Below are 27,607 nucleotides of genomic sequence, written 5' to 3' on the forward strand. Positions count from 1 at the left end.
AAAAAAAATAAATAAAAAGAACAGAGGGATTTCCCCAACATTGGTAAACCTCTTTCTATGAGGAAGAAGCCTTTTTCCAAAAGAGCTCTTTCAGAAAAAGGTATGTGTGTGGACAGGGAAGAGGGAGTTCTTTGGATAGAAGAGGAAAGAGGAATAAGCACAGGTGCCCTGGTGGCCACAGATTACATGCAAGAGAGTGTCCATTCAGTGTGGATGCTGTCGAAAAAGCAGATCACTTTTTCAATGCACTTTGGCAGTGTGGACGCTCTCTTTCGGAAGAAGTTTTTTATGAAGATCTCTTCCAGAAAAGCTTCTTCCAAAAGAAGCCTTCAATCTAGACATAGCTCACCTCCAAAGAGGGGGATCCCAAAAGCAGGCCCTTGCTGCTGACTCCCAAGGCGACCATAGGTCCAGTGGGCCCAAATCCCAGGTGTCATTGTTCTTGGATCTGACTTCCATCCCAACCTTTGCAACTGGTTGTCTTTCACACCTTTTCCAGTCACACCTCATTCACTCCACAGGGCAATCCATTCAGCAAAAGGGGGGAGATCTATTCTGGTATGAAGACATTCTCTTGACCTGACTTATTTGTAGGGACTATTCTACCAAGACTTAATACAAAGTTTCTGTGTCCTATATGAAAAGATACAATGTTTCTGTATAAAAAGGACTTGATACAAGTTTAAAAGTATCATATGTATAGTAGCCCAGTGTCTGAGAGTCTGTAACGCCGAAATGCTGGCTGTTCCCTCTGGGCGGCGCTGTTGCTGAAATGCTGGCTGTTCCCTCTGGGGGCGCTGTTGCCTGAAATGCTGGCTGTTCCCTCTGGGCGGCGCTGTTGCCTGAAATGCTGGCTGTTCCCTCTGGGGGGCGCTGTTGCCTGAAATGCTGGCTGTTCCCTCTGGGCGGCGCTGTTGCCTGAAATGCTGGCTGTTCCCTCTGGGCGGCGCTGTTGCTGAAATGCTGGCTGTTCCCTCTGGGGGCGCTGTTGCCTGAAATGCTGGCTGTTCCCTCTGGGGGGCGCTGTTGCCTGAAATGCTGGCTGTTCCCTCTGAGTGGCCCGTACTGCATGAGGAGTGCGGGGCCCAAACGGCCACTTGCTCCCCCGCGGCGGCCCGGCTGAGTGGCGCACAAGTCAGCCAAGTGCCACGGTGGGAGGCAAAGGGGGGTGGGGCGGTGACGTGCGGCGTGACAGCGGCTCCAGGCCCCACCCCCTGGCCGTGAACGTCACCGCCCCGCCCCCCTTCGCCTCCCGCCGTGGCGCTCGGCTGACTTCTGTGCTGCTCAGCCAGGCCGCCACGTGGGAGCAAGCGGTGCAAGCGACCATTTGGGATCCATGCCCCCCCCCCCATGCAGCACAGGGAGTGCGAAGCCAAAACGGCCATTTGGGCTCCACGGTCCCCCAAGTGAGAGGCAGGAAGGGGAGGAGAAGTGAAAGAGAGGGGGGGGAGGCAGGAGGAAGAGGAGGAGGAGAGAGAGAGAGATGGAGCAAGAGTGAGAGACCGGAGGCTCAGGAGAGAAGACCGACATGGAGGAGAGACCTGAAAATCCCATTTTATGATGGGCTAATTGGCTAGAATACAGAGATTATATAAAGATGATCCACACTCACATGAAAATGACTAATCCAGAGATTTATGATTACTATAGAGATGTATTATTATGCCCCTTTATTCAGCTCTGGTGAGGCCATATCTGGAGTATTGTGTCCAGCTCTGGGGGGGGGGGGGGGGCCCACTATGGACTCATTGGAGAGGGTCCAGCGGAGAGCAACCAAAATGATTAGGGGGCTGGAGCTCATGACCTATGAGGAGAGACTGTGGGTATGTCTACGCTACAGCGCTAATTCGAATTAGTTCCACGAGGAGTACAGATAGTTCGGAATGGCTACGTAGTTCGAACTATCTAGCCTGTGCTGCGTGTAGCCGCGCGGCACGGGGTTCGCACTAGCCGGCTTTTAAAAATGGCGGCGCCGGCTTTATGCTAATGAAGCCCGGGAAATTCAAATCCCGGGCTTCATTAGCAAGTTCGGTATGCATACATTACCCCGCTAGTTCGAACTAGCGGGGTAGTGTAGACATACCCTAAGGGATTTGGGTCTGTTTAGTCTACAGAAGAGAAGAGTGAGCGGGGATTTGATAGCAGCCTTCAACTTCCTGAAGGGAGGTTCCAAAGAGGATGGAGAGAGGCTGTTCACAGTAGTGAGGGACGGCAGAACAAGGAACAATGGTCTCAAGTTACAGTGGGGGAGGTCTAGTTTGGATATTAGGGAAAACTATTTCACTAGGAGGGTGATGAAGCGCTGGAATGGGTTCCCTAGGAAAGTGGTGGAATCTCCATCCCTAGGGGTGTTTAAGTCTCAGCTTGACAAAGCCCTGGCTGGGTTGATTTAGTTGGGATTGGTCCTGCTTTGGACAGGGGCCTGGACTTGATGCCTCCTGAAGACTCTTCCAGCACTAAGATTCTATGATTCTATGTATCTACACTTCCACCAGCCACCAGTTGCCCCTTCCTGGCTACCTTGCAGACCCACCAGCAATAACTGGCTTGCATTTCATGGAAGACAACCATGTGTCCATGTCACTGAATTGTTCCTGTCAAAATACAAAACCTGGGGGGGAAAAATACAAAAAAGCAAAACATTCTGTTCGAAAAATTTCCAGAAACCATTTCCAAATGTTCCCTTCCAAATCATGTGTGTGTAGAAATTTTCCTTTAATTTTTACTGTTTTAATGTAAAATGTTTATAAAAGCTCAATGTCCCAACAAAACTTTTTGTTTCAGAACTGTTTTGTTTGATCTCAAATGATCCCACCCCAAAATTGCAAGGGACCTGAAAAATCTGTCCAACGCTCTGAGTCAATTTTGGTAGCACTTTTGATGGAAATGGAAAAAGCCGGAAGAGTGGGTTTGTTTTGACAATGTGAAAACAATTCATTTCCATAAGGCGCAAATATTTTGTTTTGATTGATTTCTTCTTCGCCTTTATGTGACATTGAAATATTGATTTAAGAAACATTTTAATATTCGAGATTAGCAGATGTACCCAGCATTGCTTGGGTCTTTAACTGAAGTGGTTTTTTTTAAAATAAATGGAAAATGTCCATGCTTTATCACAGTGACTGTATTTTTTTTAAATTAAGGCTGGATTATGGGTCTGGGGATAAGGAGAGGTGTGTGTGTGTGTGTGGCAGGGGGGTTAGGGCAGAGGACTGGGAGGTGGGGGGCCTCAGGGCAGGGGGTGGGGGCCTTAGGGTCAGAGTACGGAGGTGGGGGCTCAGGGCAGGAGGAAAAATTATTTCACTAAGAGGGTGGTGAAGCACTGGGATGGGTTACCTAAGGGTATATCTACATTAGCTCGTTAATCCACACTAGGTAGGCAAATGAGGCGACCGGAGTTGCAAATGAAGCCCAGGATTTAAATATCCCGGGCTTTATTTGCATGTTCCCGTCTGGTCGCCATTTTGAAATTTCACTAGCCCGAACTCACTGCCACACGGCTACATGGCATACTCCATGGAATGAGGAGTAACAGATAATTTGAACTAAGGACTTAGTTTGAATTAACGTTTCACTGCCATGGGTAGCCGCGCGGCCGTGAGTTCGGGTTAGTGAAATTTTAAAATGGCGATTGGACGGGAACATGCAAATAAAGCCCGGGATATTTAAATCCCAGGCTTTATTTGAAACTCTGGTCACCTCGTTTGCCTACCTAGCTTAGATTAACGAGCTAGTGTAGACATACCCTAGGGAAGTAGTGGAGTCTCCATCCCTAGAGGTGTTTAAGCTGGGTTTATTTAGTTGGGATTGGTCCTGCCTTGGGCAGAGGGCTGGACTTGATGACTCCTGAGGTCTCTTCCAGCTCTAGGATTCTGTGATTCTAGAGTGTTAGAAGGGACCACATGGGAAATCAAGAGAAGTTGCAGGGCTCTGGAAATGAGGGGCTTTTACTGTACAAACATGATTTTCCAACATGAGCAAAATAATTTGGGGGCATTCTCCCTGCATCCGATACCAAGAGATTCCACCTTTTCATTCCCACATCACAACGGATTCTCTTCCCACACTTGAAATGTCTGAATTCCCCATTTTCCACCCTGCTCTAGTTTATGAGCTCAACCAGCCTCTCTCTTCTCTGACCCAGCTTCTTCTCTGAGGTCAGCCTGCGCTTTTCCCATCCGTTGTCTCCAGGGCCTCTTACTGCATGCCTTCAAAATGGCAAATCTGGGCCCACCCCAAACTGAGAGATTGGTTTAAAAATCACAAGACATCCAAAAAACTGCAAGATGCCTTTATTCACTGTTTTGTTTTGGTTTTCTTTTTGTTTGAGGTTCTTGGGGTTGGTTTCCCAGTTTTCTTTCCCCAGCCTCCAGAGCTGGCAACCGGTGTTTTCCGACAAAAGCTCAGATTCTCATGAGTCACCTGATTCCAGGAGCTCGATGCTTTGTGAAACCCACCCATCCTCATGGGACTTGTCCTAAGATCATGTGAGATTCGGGTCACTGAGTCTCACCATCGCCAAATCTTGAAGTTGAGACTTGCGGGGACGTTAAGGGCTAAATGTGTCCACTTAGGATATCCACCAGATGTAGAGGATGGAGGACATTGCCTGGAAAAGAAGCAACTCTTCGAAAGATTTGGAGGCTGTGGTTGAAAATCAGCTAAACATGAACTCCCAGGGCTCGTCTCCACGAGGGCATCTCTGCCGCTATGTTCCCATAGCACCGAACCATAAAGCTTGAACTCCGTCCGATCTCAGACTTCAGGACTTCTTGCCCCAGGCCAGCGTAAGAGACCAGACCCGGGCACCGCTTATGGCATTTAGTCTCATAATTTTTAATCCTGTCTCATGATTTTAAAGCCCATCGTTAGGCAGCTCGCATCATAGCTCCTGCTAAGGTGCAAGCCTGCGCAGCCACGCACAAAAAGTTCTTCCCCCGCCCACCTCCTCTGGAGAGCCGTGCATCAGCACTTGCATGGCAGGCGGGTGATCCGGCAGATGGGGCCGGCTGAGATGGTGCGGTGAGGGAGCTGCTGGGCACGGGGGGTGGGGGGGGAGGACGCCTGCTCTGGTGGCCGGGGTTGCCACATGGCGGGGGGAGGCCAGGAATGGGACCTGCCGCATGGTGGCAGGGAGGGTGAGGAGGCAAGGTCTGCACCGGCAGCTGGGAATGGGATATGCTACTTGGCAGGAGAGTGTGTGTGTCTGCTCCGAAGGCCAGGAACATGTGTGTTAATAAATTGGGTGCCATGGTGGTGCACATCCAAACCAGTGCACTGTTGATGCACAAGCCAAAACTCCCTCCACTCATGGTTGGAAAATCTCAGAGGGGCCCTGGCTCGTGTGATTTTCAAAGCACTCTCCAGGTGTTCAAGCTGGCCCCATGATTCTAATTGAAATCTCATGATTTTTTTAAAAAAAACCATTTCATGAATTCAAGCTGATCTCCTGATTTTGAAACCTGTCTCACAATCTCCAGCTGAGTCGGGCTTTCTAAACTACTCACCCATTTTTAACTCAGTCTCAGGATACTGTTGGGCCTGGATCATGACTTGACTGCTTTGGGCTGGCCCCATGACAACTCCCCCATCCTAGTCCCACCCGGGCCACATTCCCACCCCCCGTGCTCCTCAGGTACCGCGGCAAGGGGACAAGTGGTGTGGCTGGTGTGGGTGGGGTACTGTGGCAGGCGTGACATGCTGTAAGCTCTCAGTCTGATTTGGGGAGCCTGCCCCTTATGGTGTCCCTCACCCACTGGACGGCTGTGCAGACATTGGCGTAGACCCCAGGCCGTCCCCGCAGGGCACAGACGGACGTTCCCCAGGAGACTATGCCCTGCAGTATCCCATTGCAGACCAGTGGGCCTCCGGAATCGCCCTGTGGAGACAACGCGGAGGTATCAGCAAACACAGCCACAACCCAGCGCATGCACACAGCGAGCAGGGCCCGTTCCCTCCTACAGAGGGCAGCAGGGACACACACAGACATACACACAGCGGGATCCATCCCCTCCAGCAGGGGGCAGCAGGGACACACACACATACACACACACACACACACACACACACATATCAGGATCCATCGCCTCCAGCAGGGGGCAGCAGGGAGGGACACACACACACACACACACACACACACACACACACACACAACAGGACCCATCCTCTCCAGCAGAGGGCAGCAGGGACACACACACAGCTTGCCCATCCCTTCCAGCAGGGGGCAGCAGACACACACAAACACAGCAGGACCATCTCCTCCAGCAGGGGGCGGCAGGGGCACACGGAAAGGAAGCATTCAAAGATCAGAAATTGGCTCAGGTGGAGCCAGCTGGCTACACCTGCGCTAGGGATCGGACCCAAAAGGTGGATGACGCAAGTAAGGCTTGGTGCGGCCTGACTGCTCTTCCATGAAGCCCAAAGCCAGGCTGGCACAGGGGCCGAGTGATGACTGCCCCTCCATAGCAGGCTGAGAAGGATTTGGAGTTCGCCGGGGACAGGAGAGTACTGAGCTGTGGGATCTCCAACACCCGGCGCCAGCCCCATTTCACCGAGGCCCCCTTACCTGACACGTGTCTACGCCACCCTGTTTCACGCCAGCGCAGAACATGTTCTCCGTGATCCTGCCCGGGTAATTCTGCTGGCACTTCTCCTGGCTGACGATGTAGAGATCCGCACACTGCAAGAGGGCCGGTAGCCGCTCTGGGCAATGACAGAATAACCAGCACTTATGAGTAGGGCACAAGACGCAAGGGAAGAAAAATCAGTGTAAGACCCTCTTTGCTGTAAACTGATTCAGATCCACTGACCCCAATGGAGCTATGACCCATTGACCCAGCTGGGATCTGCCCCATTAACCCCAGCTGGGATCTGGTCCCATTCTTTTTCCCCAAAATGAAATTTTTGATGAGCAGAAAAGCCAGGCTGTGTCCAGACTCCATGCCTCCGTCGACGGAGGCATGTAGATTAGCCAGATCGGAAGAGGGAAATGAAGCCGCGATTAAAATAATCGCGGCTTCATTTAAATTTAAATGGCTGCCCCGATCTGCCGATCAGCTGTTTGTCGGCAGATCGGGAGAGTCTGGACGCGATGCCCCGACAAAGAAGCCTTTCTTCATCGACACAGGTAAGCCTGGTTTCATGAGGCTTACCTGTGTCGATGAAGAAAGGCTTCTTTGTCGGGGCATCGCGTCCAGACTCTCCCGATCTGCCGACAAACAGCTGATCGGCAGATCGGGGCAGCCATTTAAATTTAAATGAAGCCGCGATTATTTTAATTGCGGCTTCATTTCCCTCTTCCGATCTGGCTAATCTACATGCCTCCGTCGACGGAGGCATGGAGTCTGGACACAGCCCCAGTGAAAAACGCTCCGAGCAAACCAATCACATCACTGATATCCAGCATTTTTGGGGCGATTATATTTCACTGTGATTTGAAGCAGGCCTGTAACATTTTAAAATGGTGTTGAAAACAAAAGGGAAGAGAATTGCAAAGGGAAACGTGTCAAAGGGCAAAAAATCAGGTCGTTGGGTCTCAGTGTTTTCAAATGCAATGTTTTTTTCCTGAATCTTTTTTTTTTTTCTTTCAGAAAGCAATGAAATTGTTTCACATTGGTGGGAAACTTTCCTGTTGTAGATGTGGCGTTTTTCACCAAAAATCACTTTGGTTGTAACATTTCCCCCAGAAGTAGCCATAGGACTTGACAGTCCATTGATGAGGTCACCTTAAAGCTCCTTCCCCCCAAACTGAAGCCAATCTCAGCCTCTCCCTGTTATGCGCTGGCACCCTGTACCTTGGGGGGACTTGATGGTGCCCCATCCCGACACGCTGCATCGCATTCCTGGGGTGGGACAACGGGTCGCCAGGCTGATCGTGTGCACGAAGTTGTTGAGTTGAACAGGCTCATCCAACTCCAGGAGCATGAAGTCGTAGTCGTGAGGGCGGGATTTATACCGAGGGTGCACGAAGAAGTTGCAGATTCTTCGAGTCTGTTCTGTGGGTTCGCTTACCCGCAGATTATAATCCCCCAGATTCAACTGCACTGAGCTGCATGAAGGAGGGAAAAAGGAAGAGATGGATGCAAAGCTAGGAAGGAACAATCCGTGTCACACATACAGAATGGGAAGCGACTGTCTAGGAAGGAGTACTGCAGAAAGGGATCTAGGGATCAGAGTGGGTCACAAGCTAAATATGACTCATCAGTGTGACACTGTTGCAAAAAAAGCAAATGTGATTCTGGGCTGCGTTAACAGGAGTGTTGTGAGCAAGACACGAGAAGTCATTCTTCCGCTCTACTCTGCACTGGTTAGGCCTCACTTGGGGTGTTGTGTCCAGTTCTGGGCATCACATTTCAAGAAAGATGTGGAGAAATTGGAGAAGGTCCAGAGAAGAGCAACAAGAATGGTTAAAGGTCTAGAAAACATGTCTGAATTGGGCTTGTTTGGTTTGGAAAAGAGAAGACAGAGAGGGGACATGATAGCAGTTTTCAAGTATCTAAAAGGGTGTTACAGGGAGGAAGGAGAAAAATTGTTCTCCTTGGCCTCTGAAGATAGGACAAGTAGCAATGGTCTTAAATTACAGCAAGGGAGATTTAGGTTGGACATCAGGAAAAACTTCCCAACTGTCCAGGTAATTATGCACTGAAATAAATTCCCTAGGGAGGTTGTGGAATCACCGTCTCTGGAGATAATTAAAAGCAGGTAAGACAGAGACATCTATTGGGGATGATATAGATAGTGGTTGGTCCTGCTGTGAGAGCAGGGGACTGGATTCAATCTCTCCAGATCCCTTCCGGTTCTATTATTCCATGATTCTATTACTGTAATCAAAGGTCATAGCTGGCAAGCAATTAGAGGTGGGCCACGAAGGAATTTTCCAATTTTGGGGCAGTCTTTGAGACCTCATCAGTTTGGATCCCTAAGAATTCAATTGGACTCTAGCCTCATCCAATCTTACTTTTTTTCTCAGTATTCACTTAGACGCCTCAGAGCACCATGGAGACACAGGTAAGGGCTGCATATTGGGCATGCCATGAATTAAAAGCATGCATTTTGTGACGCCGCCAACTCCACATAGAAGGAAGTCACCAGACAAACTCTAGAAAACCATGAGGAGTTGTTTTTTAAGCACTCGAAAGGAGTCAGAAAATACCAGGAAGCAAAATTTCCCACGAATTCAACAGAGAATTATATAGAATGTGTGTGTGTGTGTGTGTGTGTGTGTGTGTGTGTGTGTGTGTGTGTGTGTGTGTGTGTGTACAACCAAGGCGAGTGTAGTCACATAACTATCCACAAACAGCTCAATAGCATTGATGAACTCCATTCCGTGCCCTTCTTACGGGTTTAAAGATGGTCTCAAAGCTAACGTTTGAAATGACACATTGCACGGTGCACAGGCTTAGGGGAAAGGTTCTGTACATCGGGGTCCATGATCGAGTTATGGGAAATTCAGCGCCTTGCTTAGAAAGTCATAAGATGCCAACAGCACAGATTGACCCAGATTTGTGCAGGGCAGAAGCATTTGGGAACAGAGCTAGTCGAGGGAGAGCAGAGATAGGAAGGGGTGGGGATAACCACATTCCTTTGTGCACCAAGCCACGGTCATTAGCTCTCAGTTGAGCATGACCTCAGAAGGAATCACATTCCAGGGCTTCTTGGGCTGGGATCACTCCGATCTGCCAGGGAGAAGCTATTTGTGGAGGCTAATGAAATACTTTGCTGAAGCCAGGCACCCTTGGGAGATGCTGGGCTGTTGGGGAAGATGGCTAGAGACCTGGGCAGGGCAGGGGAGGGCAGGGAAGGCGGGTTAGGCAGCGAACATACTGGGTCAGACCAAAGATCCATCTAGCCAGGGCTGGATTAAGACCTTTAGAGGCCTTAAGCACTGAAAAGATTATGGTGCCCCCCCCCCCACCATATGTAATTCAAAATAAAAACAATACTATACTGTAAAATCTCATTTTTTTTAGTGCCCCTGCTTTGCTGGTGCCCTGAGCACGTGCTTAGTCTGCCTATTGGGTCATCCAGCCCTGTGCACCGATATTGAGGTTGTGTGTTCTGGTGTGGCTGTGTGTCACCGTGGCACCCAAGTTATTAACACACACACGTTCCTGGCTGCCGGAGCAGAACCCCCCTTCCCTCCACTGCTATGTGGCAGGTCCCATTCCCTGCCCCAGCTGCCAGAACAGGCCCCGCCCTCCTGCCACTTGGCAGCCCTCACCACCAGAGTAGGCCTCCCGCATCTGCCACGCAGCCGTGGCAGGTCCTGGCCTCCTGCCCTAGTGGCTCCCTCACCACCCTGTCTCAGCTAGCCCCGCCCACTGGAGCAGCGAGTGCTGCTGCTCTCCAGAGGAGGTGGGCGGGGGAAGAATTTTTTGCGCACGGCTGCACAAGCGTGCACCTTAGCAAGAACTCTGCCCGGCACGGAGGCGGCAGGCCAGTAGGGGGTCTCCTCAAAGGCATGTGCAGAGGGAAACTCGCCCCCACACTAGCCCTTGTAGCATTGCCCTGGTGGCTCGTGGGCAGGTTTTCCAGGGGCTGATGGAATGGAGTGGAGCCTCAAAGGTGCACAAGCCAAAACTCACTCCGCTCATGGTTGGAAAATCTTAGCAGGACCACTGGCGTCGGCGCGGGCTCAGCTGAGACAGGATGCTGGAAAACCACAGAGTGGGCAGAGGAGAGCCACAAAAATGTTAGAGGGCTGGAAAAAATGCATGAGGATGGGGCTGGGCCTTGGGGGGGCAGAAAGAGAGGTGGACATGGATGGGGGACCCCAAAGGAGAAGGCAAGAACTGGGGCCGTGGGTCATTCCCGGGCATCCTAACCCCACTCTCCCTGCACCCTTGTGCTGACTTACCTGATGTCTTTGCTGCAGTGTGCGGCAGTGAGCACCCACTTCCTGTCTATCAGGCTTCCACCGCAGTAGATGCGGTTGTCCTTCACGAGAGCCACCTGGTAGGGCCGCAAGCCAAAGAGGCAGGGCTTCCCCCCAATGACCCGGTTCCCAAATCCCTCTCCATCTGAGAAGGCATCTGCAACAGAGAGAGGCACATGTCAGGCATGAGCGGGGAAGGGGGCGGGGCAAGCATCAGTCAGGGCCCCACCGATTGGCCGGTGGCAGGACGAACATGCCCAGCCATGCAAAGGCCCAAGGCAATCGGAGGTTGTGCCAGGCGAGGTGTCTCTGTAGGGATGGGGGATGCTTTCAGGGCCAGATTAACTCTTTTGGGGGCCTAATTTTGTGCTGCTAGATTTTGTGGGGCCCCTTAGGCACTGGGGTGGGGCCCAAAATCAGGGGATCAGTGTGCGGGAGAGTGCTGCTGGAGGGGGGAGGGCTCCAACTGGGGGTGCAGGTGGGGCTGAGGTTGAAGTGTTTGGGGGCAGGGGTCTCCTGGGTGTGGTCAAGGGGCCTGGATTGCAGGAGGAGTCCAAGGGCAAAAGGCTGGGGTGAGGGGCAGGACCAGGGTGGGAGTGAGGGTGAGGGAGGGACTCAGGGTGGGGGTTGTGGTGAGGCTGCTTACCTGGGGCAGCTTCCATTAAGTGGAGGGAACAGGTGGCTCCACATGGCCCATGCTCGCTTGTAGGCAACTGCCCCCTGCAGCTCCCATTGGCTGGGGATCCAAGCCAATGGGAGCTGCAGGGGTGGAGCCTGCAGGCGAGAGCAGCACTGGGACAGAACTTCCTGGTGCAGGGGTCATCATAGCCAAGTGTCTCTGGGGGGCAGAATGGTGCCACATGGAGCCACCCCCTCCCCGCCCCCGCTGAGATGCAGCTGGCCTGGAAGGCACCACACAGGGGCTTCAGTGGACGCAGTTCTAGGGGCCCCTAAAGCCCTTTTCTTAATCCAGCCTTGAGATGAGGCAAAAAACCTCTCTTGACCTCAGTACATGTATGTGACCAAGTTGCCCCGGTAGCAGGGACTAGACATGATGACCCAGAAGGCTGCATCATAAGAACGTAAGAACAGCCACACTGGGTCAGACCAAAGGTCCATTCAGCTCAGTGTCCTGTCTTCCCCAGAGGGAGGGGTCACCCCAGGTAATCCTCACATGATCCTTCCCCTGTCACCCACCTCCAGAGAAACAGAGGCTGGGGACACCATTCCTACCCATCCTGGCTAATAGCCATTGATGGACCTAACCTCCATGAATTTATCTAGCTCTTTTTTGAACCTTGTTAAAGACCTGGCCTTCACAACCCCCTCTGCCAAGGAGTTCCACAGGTTAACTGTGTGCTGTGTGAAGAAACTCTTCCTTTTGTTTGTTTTAAACCTGCTGTCTATTCATTTCCTTTGGTGACCCTTAGTTCTTATATTGTGGGAATAAGTAAATAACTTTTCCTTATTCACTTTTTCCACACTAGTCATGATTGTATAGACCTCTGTCATATCCCCCCTTAGTCTCCTCTCCCCCTCGCAGCACCTCCCCCATCAGAGCGGGGGTGCTGTGCCTGCGCTGCATGGGGCACCTGCACTGGTAGGGACAGCCCAAAGTTGGTCACATGTCCCAGGTGTGAGGCCACTTGCCATCGGAATGGGTAGAAGTGGGAGTCAACCTGAGATTTGGGTCCTGGAGCCTGACATGTCTGGTTTCAGATCTCGGGTGAAGCATCCTCCCACAGCAATTTGAACAGGGTGAGAATCCAACAGAGGAGCCCTAACTCTGACACGTGAGCTCTGGGCTTTGAGATGGCCCTCAGCTGGGAACTGGATTCTTTGGATCCTGACTGGCCCGTAGACAGAGCTGGGAGAAGCTTCAAGACCAAGTACGATTTCCCCGACTTTCCGTCTCATGGGTCCGTTCATAGCTTGCATCAGTGGAGCATCTGGATATTAATGTCACATACCCCCAGCTGCGGTCTGTGTTGCTAGCCCATCTTGCAAACGCAGTGTTGCTGATGGACATCGGCCAATTCTTTCCAGTTGTTCAGATTCACCCTCCGTGGTCCATTTCCTTTCAGCCTCCCTCAGCAATAGTAATATCCCACATGTTGTGTTATCAGCGATGTTCTTCTTTCATTTCCCCCAAGACAGCTGACATATCTAGTGCCTGCCACAGCAGCCCTGTGTCTCTAGCTCAGTGTTTCTTAAACTGTGCTCCGTGGCACACTGGTGTCGGAGGTATGCCGTGGAGAACAACAGAACTCAAAATGGCCACCCTTAAAGGGGCAGGCGATCTTTTTTTTGCTCAATAACTTCCCCCCGCCCCCTTTTTTTGGTCAATAACTTTTCCCCGCCCTCTTCTCACCCTTCCCCCCCCCCCCCCCATTTTTTTGCTCATCAAAAAATCCTTGGTGTTCTTCATAAAAAAAAATATTGTTTGGTGTTCCTCAGTCTTAAAAAGTTTAAGAAACACTGATCTAGCTAATAGCTCCACCACAGGTGTAAGTTCAGGGAGAGAGCTAGGTGGATAATTTCCAATGGAACAGTTTTTCATCCAAAAATGCCGTTTGGTCAAAATGGAAACATTTAACCAGGATAGGGGCAGTCTCAATGAAGTCTTGTTTCAAAAAAAATTGACATAATCAAAGTGAGACGTTTCAATTTAGGTTTTGAAATGACTTTTGGGTTTCATAGTTTGCAGTTTTATTTAATATATTTTAATTCTTTACGAATTAAAAACGGGAACTCAAAACCTCCACAGTCTCCAAATGCAACTTTTGTATCAATGAACAGAGGGGGGAAAGGGTTGGAAAATTCCATCTCGAAATTTCAAAATTCATCAGTAGGGTTCCAGGTGAGAATGAAAATATGTTTCAAACTCACAGAAGAGCTCGCATAAGATTCTAGTTCTTGCCTAAGTGCCCTCAGAAATCTGCAGGCGCATGAAGCAGGATTGTTTTCTTCACAGAAGAGGAGCTCGGGGTTTCAAAGGTTGAGATCCTGGATCCTTTTCCTGCAGAAGAGTTTACCAGGGGCATCATTGACTGGGATGCCCAGAAACTGTGTTTGGACGGACAATCAGAGTATCAGCAACACTGAGCTTTTCAATTTCTTCGGAACATTTGGGGTTATTTTTAATTTGGAAATTCTGCTGGCAGGCTTCTGTGGTGCTGTAGTTTGGATCCCCTTTTTCTTCTATAGGCGATGCTCCACTATGGGACTATATCTCCCACAATGCATCACAGACAGGGATTCCCATAATGCCGGTCAGCTCCCCTCGCCTTGGTGTATCATGGGAGATGTAGTTCAACCACAGAGCATGGTGAATAGAAGAAAATGGGGTCCTCAAGTCCCAGGAAGCATTGCGCCATAATTTCCAGATCAAAATGTTTCAGGTTTCCATTTTTTTCTGAACACATTTTTTTTTTTTTTGTTCAGCTGAAAGAAGAAATCATTTGGCTTTTGGGATCAGGCAGTTGTAGGGTTGCTGGTATTTACTGCTTACAATTTCCTTTACCTGAGCAGGCAGAATTTACGTGTAAAACCAACTTGCTTTGGCAGGAATGACAAAGCATTGAAGGTAGTGCTGGTACACCTACAGGCAAGGGAGCCTAGTACTTTCCTTGACTAACTCCTGTTTTCAGATGCTGAAAGCTTCACCCAACTTCAACCCTTCAGGCTGCAGGGCAACTCAGTTCAGCCAAATCCAGGAATGAGGTTTGGAATCATAGGTCATTTGTCCAATGGTCAAACAATTGTCTGCCCACATTTTCAAGCACTTTAGCACCTTGGCAGCAGAGATTTCAATAGCGCTGGAGTCAGGGAGGTGCCTTTTGCAGTTCCCAAGAAAATCCCCACAGAGTTGTTCAAATTGTGACAAATTGCATGTGCTCAGGAGAGCTGATGGTTGGCCACTGACTGACATTTCTAGGCTTTTCCACAATACAAATCACTGAAACTCTCCAACTTTTTTCTTCCAAATGCAAAAATGCCATTTGGGCAAAGTTGAAATGTTCCGTGGAAATGAGTTGATCGTGATGCAAATTCTTTGAAAGAAATCAATACGAGTGGCTCCATGTGGGCCAGCCTCCACAGTCAAACTACATCTCCCGTGATGCCTCACTGCCAGGGACTCCCATGATGCACTGGCTTCTCCTTATCAAAAGTTGCATGGTGCTTCATGGGACAGGGAGTCTGGCATGCTCAGAAAAAGGCATTTTGATTTTTTTTTTCAATATTTTTGCATACATATTTTTTGGAAGGAATTCACATTCTATTAGAAAAGTCACTCGATAAAAGGGATACATTTCTAGGCAGGCTTTGAGACCTCAAAACCTCAGTGAAACAGACTTCCCCTCCCCTCGCCCAAAGGTGTTTCGTTTTGTAGGGAATTTCAAACTGCCTTCCTTTCTGTCCTGATTCGTGATGAAAACACATTGTGAAATCATGTTTCCCGGCCGGCTCCACAAACTGTAAAGACTAGTCAGACGTGAGGCCTGAATACATTAATTCCCTTTTGCAATCTGTGGAATTGATAACAGGAATTTCGCATTTCCTGAGCAGCAACTTTTCTTCTGAAACTTCTCTGAGACACTCCTGTAGGGAAAGTGCTGAATCTTCCCACCCTGCCCAACAGTGGCTTCTCGCCGGGCTCTTCCCTACCTGCCGCTGCCCCAGTGACCAGTGCGGCGAGGACCAGCAGCTGCATGGTGGCCGTGGCGATGGGAACAGTCGGCGTCGTCGCTGGTTTACTGCAGGGTGAGAGCGACAGGGAATCGTTGGCCGTGGGCGTCTTGAGGAGGACGGGTGACTCGCAGGTAAGGGGCTCACCTAGCAGTCAGGAAAGGCCGGCATGAGCATGTCGTTTTTCTGCCTCGTGGCCACCCTGCCTGTACCCAGAGGGTGACAGCAGAGCCCTACATGGATAAACACACTGGAATCATGTGATGGAACATAAGAACATAAGAACGGGCGTACTGGGTCAGACCAAAGGTCCATCTAGCCCAGTATCCTGTCTGCCGACAGTGGCCAACACCAGGTGCCCCAAAGAGGGTGGACCGAAGACAATGATCAAGTGATTTTTCTCCTGCCATCCTTCTCCAGCCTCTGACAAACAGAGGCCAGGGACACCATTTCTATCCCCTGGCTAATAGCCTTTTATGGACCTAACCTCCATGAAATTATCTAGCTTCTCTTTAAACTCTCTTATAGTCCTAGCCTTCACAGCCTCCTCTGGCAAGGAGTTCCACAGGTTGACTACACGCTGTGTGAAGAAGAACTTTCTTTTATTAGTTTTAAACCTGCTACCCATTAATTTCATTTGGTGTCCTCTAGTTCTTCTATTATGGGAACTAATAAATAACTTTTCTTTATCTGCCCTCTCCACACCACTCATTATATACCTCAATCATATCCCCCCATCAGTCTCTTCTTTTCTAAACTGAAAAGTCCCAGTCGCTTTAACCTCTCTTCATATGGGACCCGTTCCAAACCCCTAACCATTTTAGAAATGGAAATGGGGCTGGTCGCCCCCAGCTCAGCTCCATCGTCCACTTCCACCCCATCCCTGGCTCTATTCCATGGAAAGATCTGCTCTAAATCTCAACCCAGAGGACAAAGTTCTCAATGACCTCGACAGGGTCCACCCCCTCTCTCCCTAGTTCCCCTTCTCATATGTTGCCCTGAAAACAGAGGAGGGTGAGCACCCATAAGCAGCCCCCATGATGGTAGTATCTCAGCACTTCCCAATCTTTTGTATCGTATTTGTCCCCACAACTCCATGTTGAAGCAGGGCAGGGCTATGGTCCCCATTGCACAGATGGGGAAACTGAGGCACAAAGCAGCTGTGCAGTTGGGCCCAGTTGGGTCTCCCAAGTACCAGCTGAACAGCCAAACCGGCAAAGCCTCCACCTTCATTGAAAGCTCCATGCCACCCCATAATCCCCCCGGCGACAGAGGAATGCCCTCCTGTCACCCAATTGCCCCCTGAAAACAGAGAGATGCCTCCTGGCAGTCCCACAACTCCCCCAATAACAGAGTGATGCCAGGGCAGCCCATAATCACCCCTGTAACAGCGCCGTGCACCAGGGCACCTCCCTACATCCCTCCCCAAATCACAACAATCTCCTTTTCACCCAGCCGCCATGACCCCCCCAAACTGACGCCAGCGGCTGCACTGACCCTGCTTCACCTCTTGTTCCTTTGGGGGGTTCAGGCGAGGAAGAGTGTCCGCTGGTTTTGTCTCAGGCTCCTCTGGGATGGGCTCCCTTATATGCTGTCCCTGTGAGTCAAAGCAATTACTGTGTGCGGGGACTTGCCCCACACGGCAGCAGCCAGACACCTCCCTCCACCCTCACGCTGCTGGCTTCAGCAGGGCATGTTCCAGGGAACTGTGGGAACAAGGCAAACCAGCCATACATAGATAGATAGATGGATTAGATAGATAGATAGATAGATAGATAGATAGATAGATAGATAGATAGTGTGTGTACAGATAGATAGATAGATAGATGGTGTGTGTATAGATAGATAGATAGATAGATAGATGTGTGGGGATCTATTGATCCTGGCCTGGGAACAGTTTCGGGTTCTACACACTTTGGAGCAAAACCCAATCCCAGCCACTCTGCCCATTGTGCTGATGAGGAAACTGAGGCAGCGGGAGCACCTGGAAGCCTTGCTGAGGGTCCCAAGACTGTTGGGAAGGGACAGGTGCAGGACTTGAGTGAAGATCCCCCCCCCATTCCTGGACGTTGCACACCACGGAACCGGCTCCCCTCTGGCTTTGAAGGGGAAGGCAGGCCACGCACTTCAAGCTTCCCTTTGGGATCTTAAGGGCTTTTTTTGGTTCGTCTGAGCCAATCACAGGGTGCCAGCTGTTGAGAACAGCGCCGGCTGTCAGGAGAGCTGGCAACCCGGCCCCAGGTGAGCACCTGCCATGCCCAGGGGGGCGGGGTGGAGCCTGCTCCAGCTTGCGCCCAGCAGCTGCATGCGGCAATCCCACACCGGTACCGCGGGCAGTAACGACAGCACCGTGCCAGCCTCAGTATCAGGCAGGAGCCACACGGCAGAGGAGCCAGCCCAATGTGGGCAGTGCTGCGGGCCGATAAAGGGGAGGGTGGTGCCACCTGCCTCCCGCTGCAGGCCGAGGAACCCCCCGGTTCGCATCACCACGAATTCCAGAGCAGCCAGGGAAGGGAAGCAGAGGGGCCAAGCACCGAACCAGCCTCGAGACTGGGCCTGGTTAGTGCCTGGAGGGGGTGCTCCGAGCGGCGGAGCCAATCTCTCAGGCGGCTCTAGGGCAGGGCTCCGAGTTACCACAGAGAATCCTGCCCCCGGGTCTCGCCCACATGCGCAGGACCTGACTGACTGGCAGATTTTGGACTAAGATGGAATCTGCCCCTAGATCAGGTTGGCAGAGACCCTGGGGCCTGGGTGACGTTGAAATGCCAAGAGCTGTCCTTGTGTTGGGGACTCTTGGCCCTTTACTAAAGGGGCGGGGGCTGGGCGGGTCACTCCCAGGATCAAAAGGAAGGGGAAGGGTCTTTGGGGAGAGGCCAGTGTTCCCGGTCAGCCTGATTGACAGGTCGGGCAGCCCAATGAGGGAGTGAATTGTCTGGGGAGAGCCCCAACCTCCCCGTGAGCTGGGTTTGCCCGGGTCAGACTGTGTGGGGCAGAGTTAAGGAGACAACATGGGCCCAAACTGAGCGGGGAGGAGCCATGGCAACCAGAGAGAGCCAGAGACAGGGCCCAGCAACAGAGCCATGGCTGCAGCCACAGAACCGGAGGGGCCAGAGGAGCTGCCCGGGGTCCAGAGGCAGCACAGCAGAGAGGGGAGCTGGGGCTGGAGCTGGGTGCGGGGAGCAGCTGAGGAGAGCAGGGAGAACCTGGGCAGAGCGACTCCACCAGACAAGAGGCCTGGCAGGCCAGACGGGGGAGGGCCTGACGCTGAGGAGAAGGGTCCCGCTACCCACAGCAAGTGTCGGACCAGCACCATCCCTGCCGCACAGCCAGGGCCTGAGGAGGGGCCGGGGACCTACAAGGACCAGACTGTGACCTGCCATGGCAGAGACGCTGTGGGCGAGGTCTCCGGGCCACAGAGCGCGGTGACGTGTTCCGGGACCATTTTCCAAGTTCTCTTTATTCTCTTCTCCTAATTGGCAGATGTTTACTGAATTGTATTTGCTTTTAAGTGCATGTGGTCAGCGGTGGGGGAGAGCAGTGTCCGGTGTGAAGAGAGAACCCCGGAATGGGGACGCCTGAGCCCCTGGCCACAGCAAGGCTAGAGGTCGAGCCCTCAGGAATCCTGAGCCCAGTCTTGTTGGGGTTATGAAGACTCTGCCACACAGGAGGGAAGAAGAGGAGCCCTCAAGGTCAGGGAGGCCTCTGGGTGAAGGAAATGGGAGCAGGAACTCAGATCCTATCACTCGCCCATGTCACCAGGGTCGTGTAGGAGCCAGGAATGTCCCCCTCAATAGCAGGACCATTCCCCCGCCTACACCTGGAGACCCAGCCTACCCCTTGCTTCCATCATGGCTCATGGAGCCGTTCCTGGGCCGCCGGGGCAGCAGTAGGGAGCAGTTCCACCACAGGCAGGGGTTTGAAAGCCCGCTAGTGCAGTCTGCTCACTGGGTTAGCCCTCAGTCGAAACACCATGCCCACTGCGGTTGCTGTTTGCTGTGTGCTCCATAATAGCTGTGAAGCCAAGGGGGAACGGAGTTTGCAGTGAGGTGGGAGGAAGAGGTAGCTCACTCGGCAGCCAATTCTGAGCCGCCAGAGCAATAAGAAGAGAACACAGGGAGACGCCCTGCCCCAGGACCCGATGACACTGCAGCGGGCGGGACTAGGACACGTTGTTTACAGTTGCACTGTGGTAGCAATCACAGCAGTGGGGACGAGAGGCTTCTGCTCTCCCTCCTCCGGAGCTGAGTACAAGGGATACCAGAAATCACCAAGCCCTGCATTTGAGGGGGAGAGGATGGGGAATTTGGTGAGGAGGGCAGCTGGTTCATCCCTGGAGGACTCTAAGGTCCAGTGGCCTTTTCAGAGCCTCAGCCAGATGCCTTGATATAGCTGTTTACTCCTCTCATAAGCTGCACCATCTCATCCTGCATGTTACCTGTGTGCTCTCCTGTCCTCTTGCTCTATGCACATGCTCTCAGACACTATCAGTCTTCATGCACTGAGCTGGGGCTTGTCAGGCTCAGACCAATACATCAGCTCACAGAGCATGTCTTCCCTAATTTTCCGGGGCAGGCTCTGGGCTGGTGTGGAGTTTCCAGCTGCAAGAATATAAAGTACAAGAGCAGCCATAAAAATCATACATCTTTATAACCACCACAGGGAAGATTTGAACATGGGATCTCAGAAGCTTAGTATAGGAGTGTCTAGTGCTTGAGCTATAAAGCCAGATGCTGCTTAGCTTTGGCTATAGAGTACCCTCATTCTTATCTCTCGCTGTCTGTGGTCTAAGTGCCACTCCATGGGACAGTGAACCACACGAGGTGTGTGCGTGACACCTGCATTGAAAGAACCACGTCACTGCCGTAAATACAGTGCCAGAGGAGCAAGGTAAATGTTTGTCTTTCAAAGAAGCCCTTACCAGCCCGGAACAGCCCCCGGTGTGCCTCAGAAATAGGTTTGCCGACAGGCATGGGAAGCCCACAAAGGAGGGAAGGGAGGCCTTTTGGTGCCGCTTTTCAAACCTCTGGGATTATTGGCTTCAGCCTGTTGCCCCCCCGCCCCCCCCCCCGTAGCAACGTGGATGTTGCTGGGGTCAGGCCCCAGCATCCGTCCACAAGTGTTTGTTAATCAGCTTGTGTAAAGAAGCAGCAGGTTGAGATGGAGAGGAATGGGATTTGCACAGCGGGAAGTGAGGAAGTGGGTCTGGCCCACGAAAGCTCATCACCTATTAAACCATCTTGTTAGTCTTTAGAGTGCTACACAGTCCTGTTTTTTGTTTCAGCTGCATCAGACTAACACGGCTACATTTCTACCTGGATTCAGAGAGACACTCTTCAGAGGGTACCGGGATGGGCTCCTGTTAGTGGTGACATGGCCGTAGGCTTTTGAAGACTGAGGCTGTACAGGAACCTGCACTTGGCCAAATGGGGGCGCTTGCAGGAGGTGAGTGCTGACCCGTCACAGTGGCATCCAAAGGTCATTGGGCCATGCAAACAGACGGCTGCAAGAGTGGGCGATCTACCACAACCTTAGACAGGGAGCTGGGCACCTTTGCAAATAAAGACTTCTTCACCAATGGAGCCTGGAGGAACTGGCTACCACCAGGATCCGAAGGACAAGTTGGCTATATCTGGAACATGGGGGCTCTGGATGCCAACACATGTGAAGCAATCAAGCAGAAACTAACTGGCATGAGGACAGATGGGCACCCACAGGAAACCTTAAGAAGAACCTAGAGCAGGGCAGGCAGAACAGTTGTAGTCAATAGCACACAGCAGCTAGGAAGAGACGGAAGAGGCTAATTTCCGCCCTGCTGAAGCGGAAGTGTTGGACAAGTGTCCACACTACTCCCTGGCACAAATTCAGGTAACTAGGACTTTAGGTGTCCACAGGTTTGGATGGCAGCTGAGCAGCAGTGGTAAAGCTCTGTGGCACCTAAATGTCCTGATCGTCTAGATCTTGTGTGGCTCTTGCTCTTACAAGTCTAAATAGACAGGACGGACACAATATAGGAGAGGGGGAAACTGAGGCACAAAAGTGAGTTGTTCAGACAACTCAAGAGGTCACTGGTAGAACCCAGGAAAGTTTTACCTTTGCTCGTGTTCCTTCACTTGCTCCTGCTAATAATCACAAAACTTTTGGGAGCTGGTAGCAGAAGCCAGGGAAAATGTTTTTGGTGTGCCTCCCCCCCCCCCCCCCCCGAGACACTTTGTGAATTTGTGTCAGTGTCAGTAAATTCATTGTTTCTAAACCAAAATGAAGAGCTTGCAAAGGGAATTTTTGTATTTCGGTGTGAAACACGTTTTCTCTCAAAATTGCTTTTTTGTTTTTATGGAGCATATTTTAAAATAGCTGAACTTGAAATGAAGTGTTTCCATTTTAGGGGGGGGAGTTGCAATAACTGTGCATTAAAAATCTCCTTTCATTGTTTGAATGCACAAAGGTCTAAAAATGATCAAGATCCAAACAAAATATTTTGGCTGTACTTTAACTTGACACAAAACCAATTTTTCCCCATTATTTTTCCAGTTCACCAAAAAAATTCAAAATTTTTTATTTCTGGTCTGACCTGAAGCAATCCCCCAGCCAACTTCACAAAGTTCTCAGCAAACTGAAAACTCCCTTGTTTGCCCTTCGTCACTCATACAGTGGAGGTAATGAAGTACGTAAATACTTTGCCACTGGGAGTTAGGCACTTAAATATTTTGCTTTCTATGAAAGTTAGGTACTTAAATACCTTTGATTCCCATGGGAATTAGGAACCTGAATTCCTTTGATTTCTGTGGCAATTCACCGCCTAAATGGGGGATAGGCCCAACACCACAGAGGCTCTTGGAGCAAGGAGCTAGGCCTAGCTTGCCCCATGTCCCTTCTAACCAGCCCCAAGGAGCCCAGAGAATTATTCTGAGCACCTGCCCAATGGAGGGTGACTGGCCCCGCCCATTTTAGTTTGGTGTGGGGGAGGAGCTTATTGGGTGGGAGGGTCATGCCCGTCTCTTCCCCTCTGGCCCAACAAAGTGTATGGTCCAAGCAGTGATCCTGCTCTGCTCCAATAGGAGGCTGTTTTGTTGGCTGACCAGCAGGCTCCCTGGCCCGTGATGGAGCAGGGAACGAAAGGAATGTTTCTAAGTGTTAGCTAGTGCTCTAACCAAAGGTCCATCCAAAGGTCCAGTATCCTGTCTTCCAACAGTGGCCAATGCCAGGTGCCCCAGAGGAAATGAACAGAACAGGGAATCATCTAGTGATCCCTCTCCTGTCACCCATTCCCAGCTTCTCACAAAGGCTAGGGACACCCTCCCTTCCCATCCTGGCTAATAGTCATCGATGGACTGATCCTCCATGCATTTATCTAGTTCTTTTTTGAACCCTGGTCAAGTCTTGACCTTCACCACATCCTCTGGCAGGGAGTTCCACAGATTGACTGTGCGCTGCATGAAGAAAAGTTTCCTCTGCCTAAACCTGCTGCCTATTAATTTCATTGGGTTCTTAATCTTTAATTCCTAGAGACTCCAGGATAATCCTGGTGGGCTGGGAACCCTATTCCAGCCTGGCGTGGGAAGAGCGTGACTCTGCAGGGGCCTGTGTGGTGAAAGAGGCCGTGTGGCTGGGTGTCAGAACCCTCGGGTGTCACCTCAGGACGGCGGATGGGGAGCACTGGAAAACAAATGAGCACCTGCTGCAAGGTGCCTACCAGCCTCCTCTAATCCACCAGATCCCATAGCCAGAGATCAAACACAAGAGTCTTGGCTCCCAGCCCTCTGTTCTAACCCCCACCGCCCCAGTCTCCTCCCAGAGCTAGGAGAGAACCCAAAAGTCCTGGTTCTAGTCTCTTCTTCCACCACCCTTGCTCTAAACACTAGACCTCACAGCCAGGGGTTGAACCCACAAGTAGTTTCTTCAGAGAGTTCAAAATTGTTGCTTCTTCTGATTAGGAATGAAAACAAATGTCCAAAGATTGGAATTTCCTGGTAAATGGGGTCACTGGGTTTTGACTTTGTCAAGCCGGGACTTAAAAACCTCTCCATACCTAGAGGTTATTAAGTCCCCGCTTGACAAAGCCCTGGGTGGGTTGGCTTAGTTGGGATTGGTCCTGCTTTGGGCAGGGGGTTCGACTCAATGACCTCCTGAGGTCTCTTCCTGCCCTGGGATTCTAGGATTCTATGACTCACCTGAGTTGTTTCTTTGAGAGGGGGAAAATGTTTGGCTTTTGGCAAAACAACAGGCTGCACGTGGGTGGTTTGCTGGAAGTGTTTTTCAGTGGCTTGCCAGAAAGCCTTTTGAAACTACAAGGGCGTGGGCATCATTCTCTCTTCTCCACCTCTTTCCCTCTCCTATTTCAAACACACTTCACACTTTCTTTCTCTGGTGTTTATGAATGATCCTGTGACTTTCTAGATTTGAAAATTTACAAAGAAACTACAGTCTTTCCATTCTACCCTCCTGCATAGCCCAGGCGGAGAACCTCCCCTAGAAATTCCAGCCTACAGAACAGAAGTGAGGGTCGAGTTAAAGTGCTTTTAAATACATCTCTTGTTTGTGTACCCTTAACTCTGCCCCTTGTAGATTTCAAGCCCATATCTGGTGGATGAGCTAGAGTGGAGCTTTTAAAGAGACATGCCTGATGTCCAGGGAAAGATTCTGATGAAGTATGTGTCCCATCCCTGGGACAGTCATTCTCAGGGTCAATTCTCCCTGGGTAAAACGTGCCTCTACTTTCCACTCTGGATTTCTTTGGCTTCATCTCCCAGGTGTCAGTTCTCTGCTCCCTGAGATCTTCTCCCCAGAGAATCACTGGGATCAAGTCCTCTCTGAACCTTCTCTAGGAGAAACTCTACTGATCCAGCTCCATCAGTACCCAGCTCTCAGACTGGTTTTCTAGCCCTTAGATTATTCCCATCACTTTTCTCAGACCCTTCCCCTTATTTCCCAACATCCTGTTTGATGTGCAGCCCCCTCCTTCCCCAGGACTGGGCACAGACTCCAGTCAAGGTCTCCTCCATGCTGTATCACCTCTGAGCCACCATCTAATGCAGACTGCTCCTGCAGCAGACCATTGCATGCATCTAGACCCTCACTTTGCTGTGCGATTGCACCGAGTTGGGTTCTCAGCATCGTGTGAACTCCAGTAACATCCCTGAATTTAAAAAACCAACACACAGACCTGCAGAGGGGAGGCAGTGCTGCCTCCATGTCACCACTGGGAGGTCCCACGCTGCTGGGAAGATCCCACCGTGATGGGGTGCGGTCACAGAAGACCCCTTGGGGGTGATTCCTGGAGAGCTGACACGGCCACTTCCACTCGCATTCCCATTCTCTGGGGCTTCTCACTGCTCGGTCCTGTTGGGTCCCCCAGGCTAAGCACTGAGCTGAGATCACAATTCCCCGCCCCCCCCCCCAGAAGCAGCACAGACACTCAACCTCTTCAGGTCCAAGGAGAGTGCAGTTTTGGGCCCAGACTCCTGGGATATCCCTCCCTAAAGAGGAGCAAACCCCAATGAATTGTTTGGGTAAGTCCCTCTAGCAATGAAAGGGGGTGTGTGCACACTGGTTGCTCTCCCAGATAATAATTGTTCACACTGGACTTGATGGTAAGTAAAAGTGATTTTATTAAGGAGATGCAGCAGGATTTAAGTGGTTATAAGCAGGGCTCACCAAGCAGCGGCGAGACCTGCTTGCCAGCCGCGCGGAAGCGCATGCTGTGCATGCGCAGACTGCACTGTGTGGCCGCACCGGGCTATAATCTACTCACCACGGGCGAGTAGATTAGCCTATTTGTCAAGCCCTGGTTATAAGTGAGAACAGACTGAGCAAAGTAGATTACAAATTAAAAATAACAGAAAACACTTCCCTAATTCTAACTAAAACCTCAATATGAACTTATTACAAACTCACGCTAAAAGTGTGTCTGTTCCAGCTGCACCTTCAAACCAGGGAAATCTCCCTTCCCCTGCGGTCTCTGGTTCACCCTCCTGGGGTGTGTCCAGCCAGCCAAAGGCAAAAGACTCGGACCTTCCTATTCTTTTTAAAGATTCCCTTATTGCTTGGGGAGTCACCTGGCCACCCCCTACCAACTACTGCTAAGACCTAAGGACGAAAGGCTGTTGGCAAGAATGAGCCACACACCAAAACAAGAGAAACGGAGCCCGTGGATGAAAGCATGAAGATGGATCAGTTACATGAAGCAATTTGTCCAAAGCACCTTTGAGTTACATACATTTATGTCCGTCAGTCCATTTCACAAAGCATGGGAGTGTGAATCCTCACGCCCCTCCCACCCCGATCTACCTTGACCAATTAATGCCCTTTGCATTAATTAGAGTGATCCCAACCCTCTAGTCCTCATTATCCTGCCAGGCAGACCAGCTCGTAGAAGAGTCTGACTTCTCTCGGTACCGAAAGCTTCTTTGTTTCATATTTTAAAAATCAGCATTGGATGCATCTCCTCCCAGCACTTCTCATGCACCCCCTCCGAGCCCCCAAACCAGTATCCTAAGACTTCCCCCGGGAAGCTTGTTCATTCGTTGGCTCCAATTCATTCAATAACTGGGTCGTTTCTGCATCTAGGCCCCTTTGCCTTTCTTCTCTGGGCCCCGAAGGGTTTAAAATCAGGCCTGCTCTTCAAACGCAGATACAATTGTGAACACGGGAGGTGCTGCAAAAAACCTGCTTTTTGGCCCCCAAAAAGGAATCAGAGCCACCTCTTTCCGTTTGAGTCCTGGGGGATTTCGGGGTCACATTTTCAAGCGTTTTTGTAGAAGGGGGAGACTCTCTCTGTTTTGTTCATGAAATCTGGCACTACTGAGACACACATCCTGACTGTTGCTACAGCCTATCTGTATCACACTCACTGACAGCTTAGCTGGATCACAAACTAAGTCTGACCCTAGGTCTTCCAATGCAGTCTCCATCCAATGGAGAACAGGGGAACGAAACCACCTTTCTGCTGATTGACAGCTCAAACTTCCCAGAAGTAGAGGAGCAAAACAGTCACCGGGCTGGGCTGCTCCCAGCTGGTTCTGCCAGAACTTTAATACCAGAGCTGGGCAAATTACCTTGTAATTGGCTCTAACGAGCTCTCCCGCCGCATTCCTAATCTGGAGCATTTCCCGACGGGCTGATTTCCCTGTGAGCCTGCAAACTTCTTAAAGGAGCTCTGTCTTCTTATATCTTTGGCCCATGCTGCTCTTTTGCAGCTGCCCATGCAGTGTGTGCAATGAACAAGGTTGCAGAGCCGGGTGGCTGATTTTTCCCCCACGCAGCCAGCATTCCCTGGATCAGTGTAACCTGTTGGAGCGCTTTGCAGCTGGGTGTTATCCCAATTCACTTCCAGCTGCGGCAGTGTTGCAAGGGTGTAGTATGCTCCACCCCATCTTTAAGGGATTACGTGAGTTGAGTTGGCCCAGGTGTGGCTGAGAAGAAGTACTGCCTATTGGTTAGCGACACGTAAGCAGAATCGGGCAAAGAACTGAGTTTTTGAGGTTTTGGCCACTGTAAAAAATTGCGGTGGGCGGGGGGGGGGGCTGGTAAATTTCAGATTGGCCCAACAACAAAATGTCTCCACATTTTGGGTATGTCTAGACTACATGGCTCCGTCAACGGAGCCATGTAAACTAGTTTACCTGGCATAGGCAAAGAAGCGGGGATTTAAATAATCCCCGCTTCATTAATGGCCGCCGCACTGTGCCGACGATCAGCTGATCCGGCACAGCGCGGCAGTCTAGACACGGATCTGTCGGCTGGGGAAGCCTTTGCCAACTGATCCCTTATGCCTCGTGAAACGAGGTTTACAGGACAGGTCGGCAAAGGCTTCCCCAGCCGACAGATCCACGTCTAGACTGCCATGCTGTGCTGGATCAGCTGATCGTCTTTCCTCAACTCAAAATGTTGAGGAAAAATAATTAATTCATTTTGGGTCAAAGGACCCAATTTCAGCCCGTTTCAGATTCCCAAACTATTGCCAAAATGAACTGGAAGGCAACTTTGAAACAAAAATGCATTTTGACTGAATAGGGAAATATGCTATTTCCAAACTAGGGAAACATTTGC

At 50.9% G+C, this 27,607-nt stretch overlaps 1 protein-coding gene across 4 annotated transcripts; it reads right to left on the minus strand.

The window, feature by feature from the left end:
• Positions 1-4,277: 4,277 nt before the first annotated feature.
• Positions 4,278-26,912, minus strand: LOC102449909 (kallikrein-14-like). 4 transcript variants are annotated; one of them, XM_089772409.1, is made up of 8 exons: positions 26,614-26,912; positions 17,070-17,159; positions 15,710-15,795; positions 15,542-15,630; positions 10,856-11,030; positions 7,794-8,047; positions 6,566-6,702; positions 4,278-5,878 (listed from the first exon to the last, which is right to left on the minus strand). In XM_089772409.1, the coding sequence occupies exons 1-8, from the start codon at positions 26,662-26,664 to the stop codon at positions 5,711-5,713; spliced, it is 1,050 nt and encodes a 349-aa protein (XP_089628535.1). In that variant the 5' UTR covers positions 26,665-26,912; the 3' UTR covers positions 4,278-5,710. The 4 variants fall into 4 exon arrangements, with proteins under 4 accessions (XP_089628535.1, XP_089628534.1, XP_089628537.1 ...); XM_089772408.1 differs by lacking the exon at positions 15,710-15,795 and having other exon boundaries at positions 15,542-15,709; positions 17,060-17,159; positions 26,614-26,907; XM_089772411.1 differs by lacking the exon at positions 17,070-17,159 and having other exon boundaries at positions 26,614-26,904.
• Positions 26,913-27,607: the final 695 nt, after the last annotated feature.

This window comes from Pelodiscus sinensis, chromosome 22, assembly GCF_052426305.1.
Source record: "Pelodiscus sinensis isolate ZL-2025 chromosome 22, ASM5242630v1, whole genome shotgun sequence".
NCBI lineage: Eukaryota > Metazoa > Chordata > Testudines > Trionychidae > Pelodiscus > Pelodiscus sinensis.

What these genes read in the sequence shown, in the direction of transcription:
- LOC102449909 (XM_089772408.1), bottom strand. Translation starts at nt 26,664, where the DNA reads ATGCTCCAGATTAGGAATGCGGCGGGAGAGCTCGTTAGAGCCAATTAC. An exon ending in TCGTTAGAGCCAATTACAAG is followed by an intron (nt 17,160 to 26,613) that starts GTAATTTGCCCA and finishes TTTGACTCACAG; the next exon opens with GGACAGCATATAAGGGAGCC. An exon ending in GGTCACTGGGGCAGCGGCAG is followed by an intron (nt 11,031 to 15,541) that starts GTAGGGAAGAGC and finishes TCTCTGTTGCAG; the next exon opens with ATGCCTTCTCAGATGGAGAG.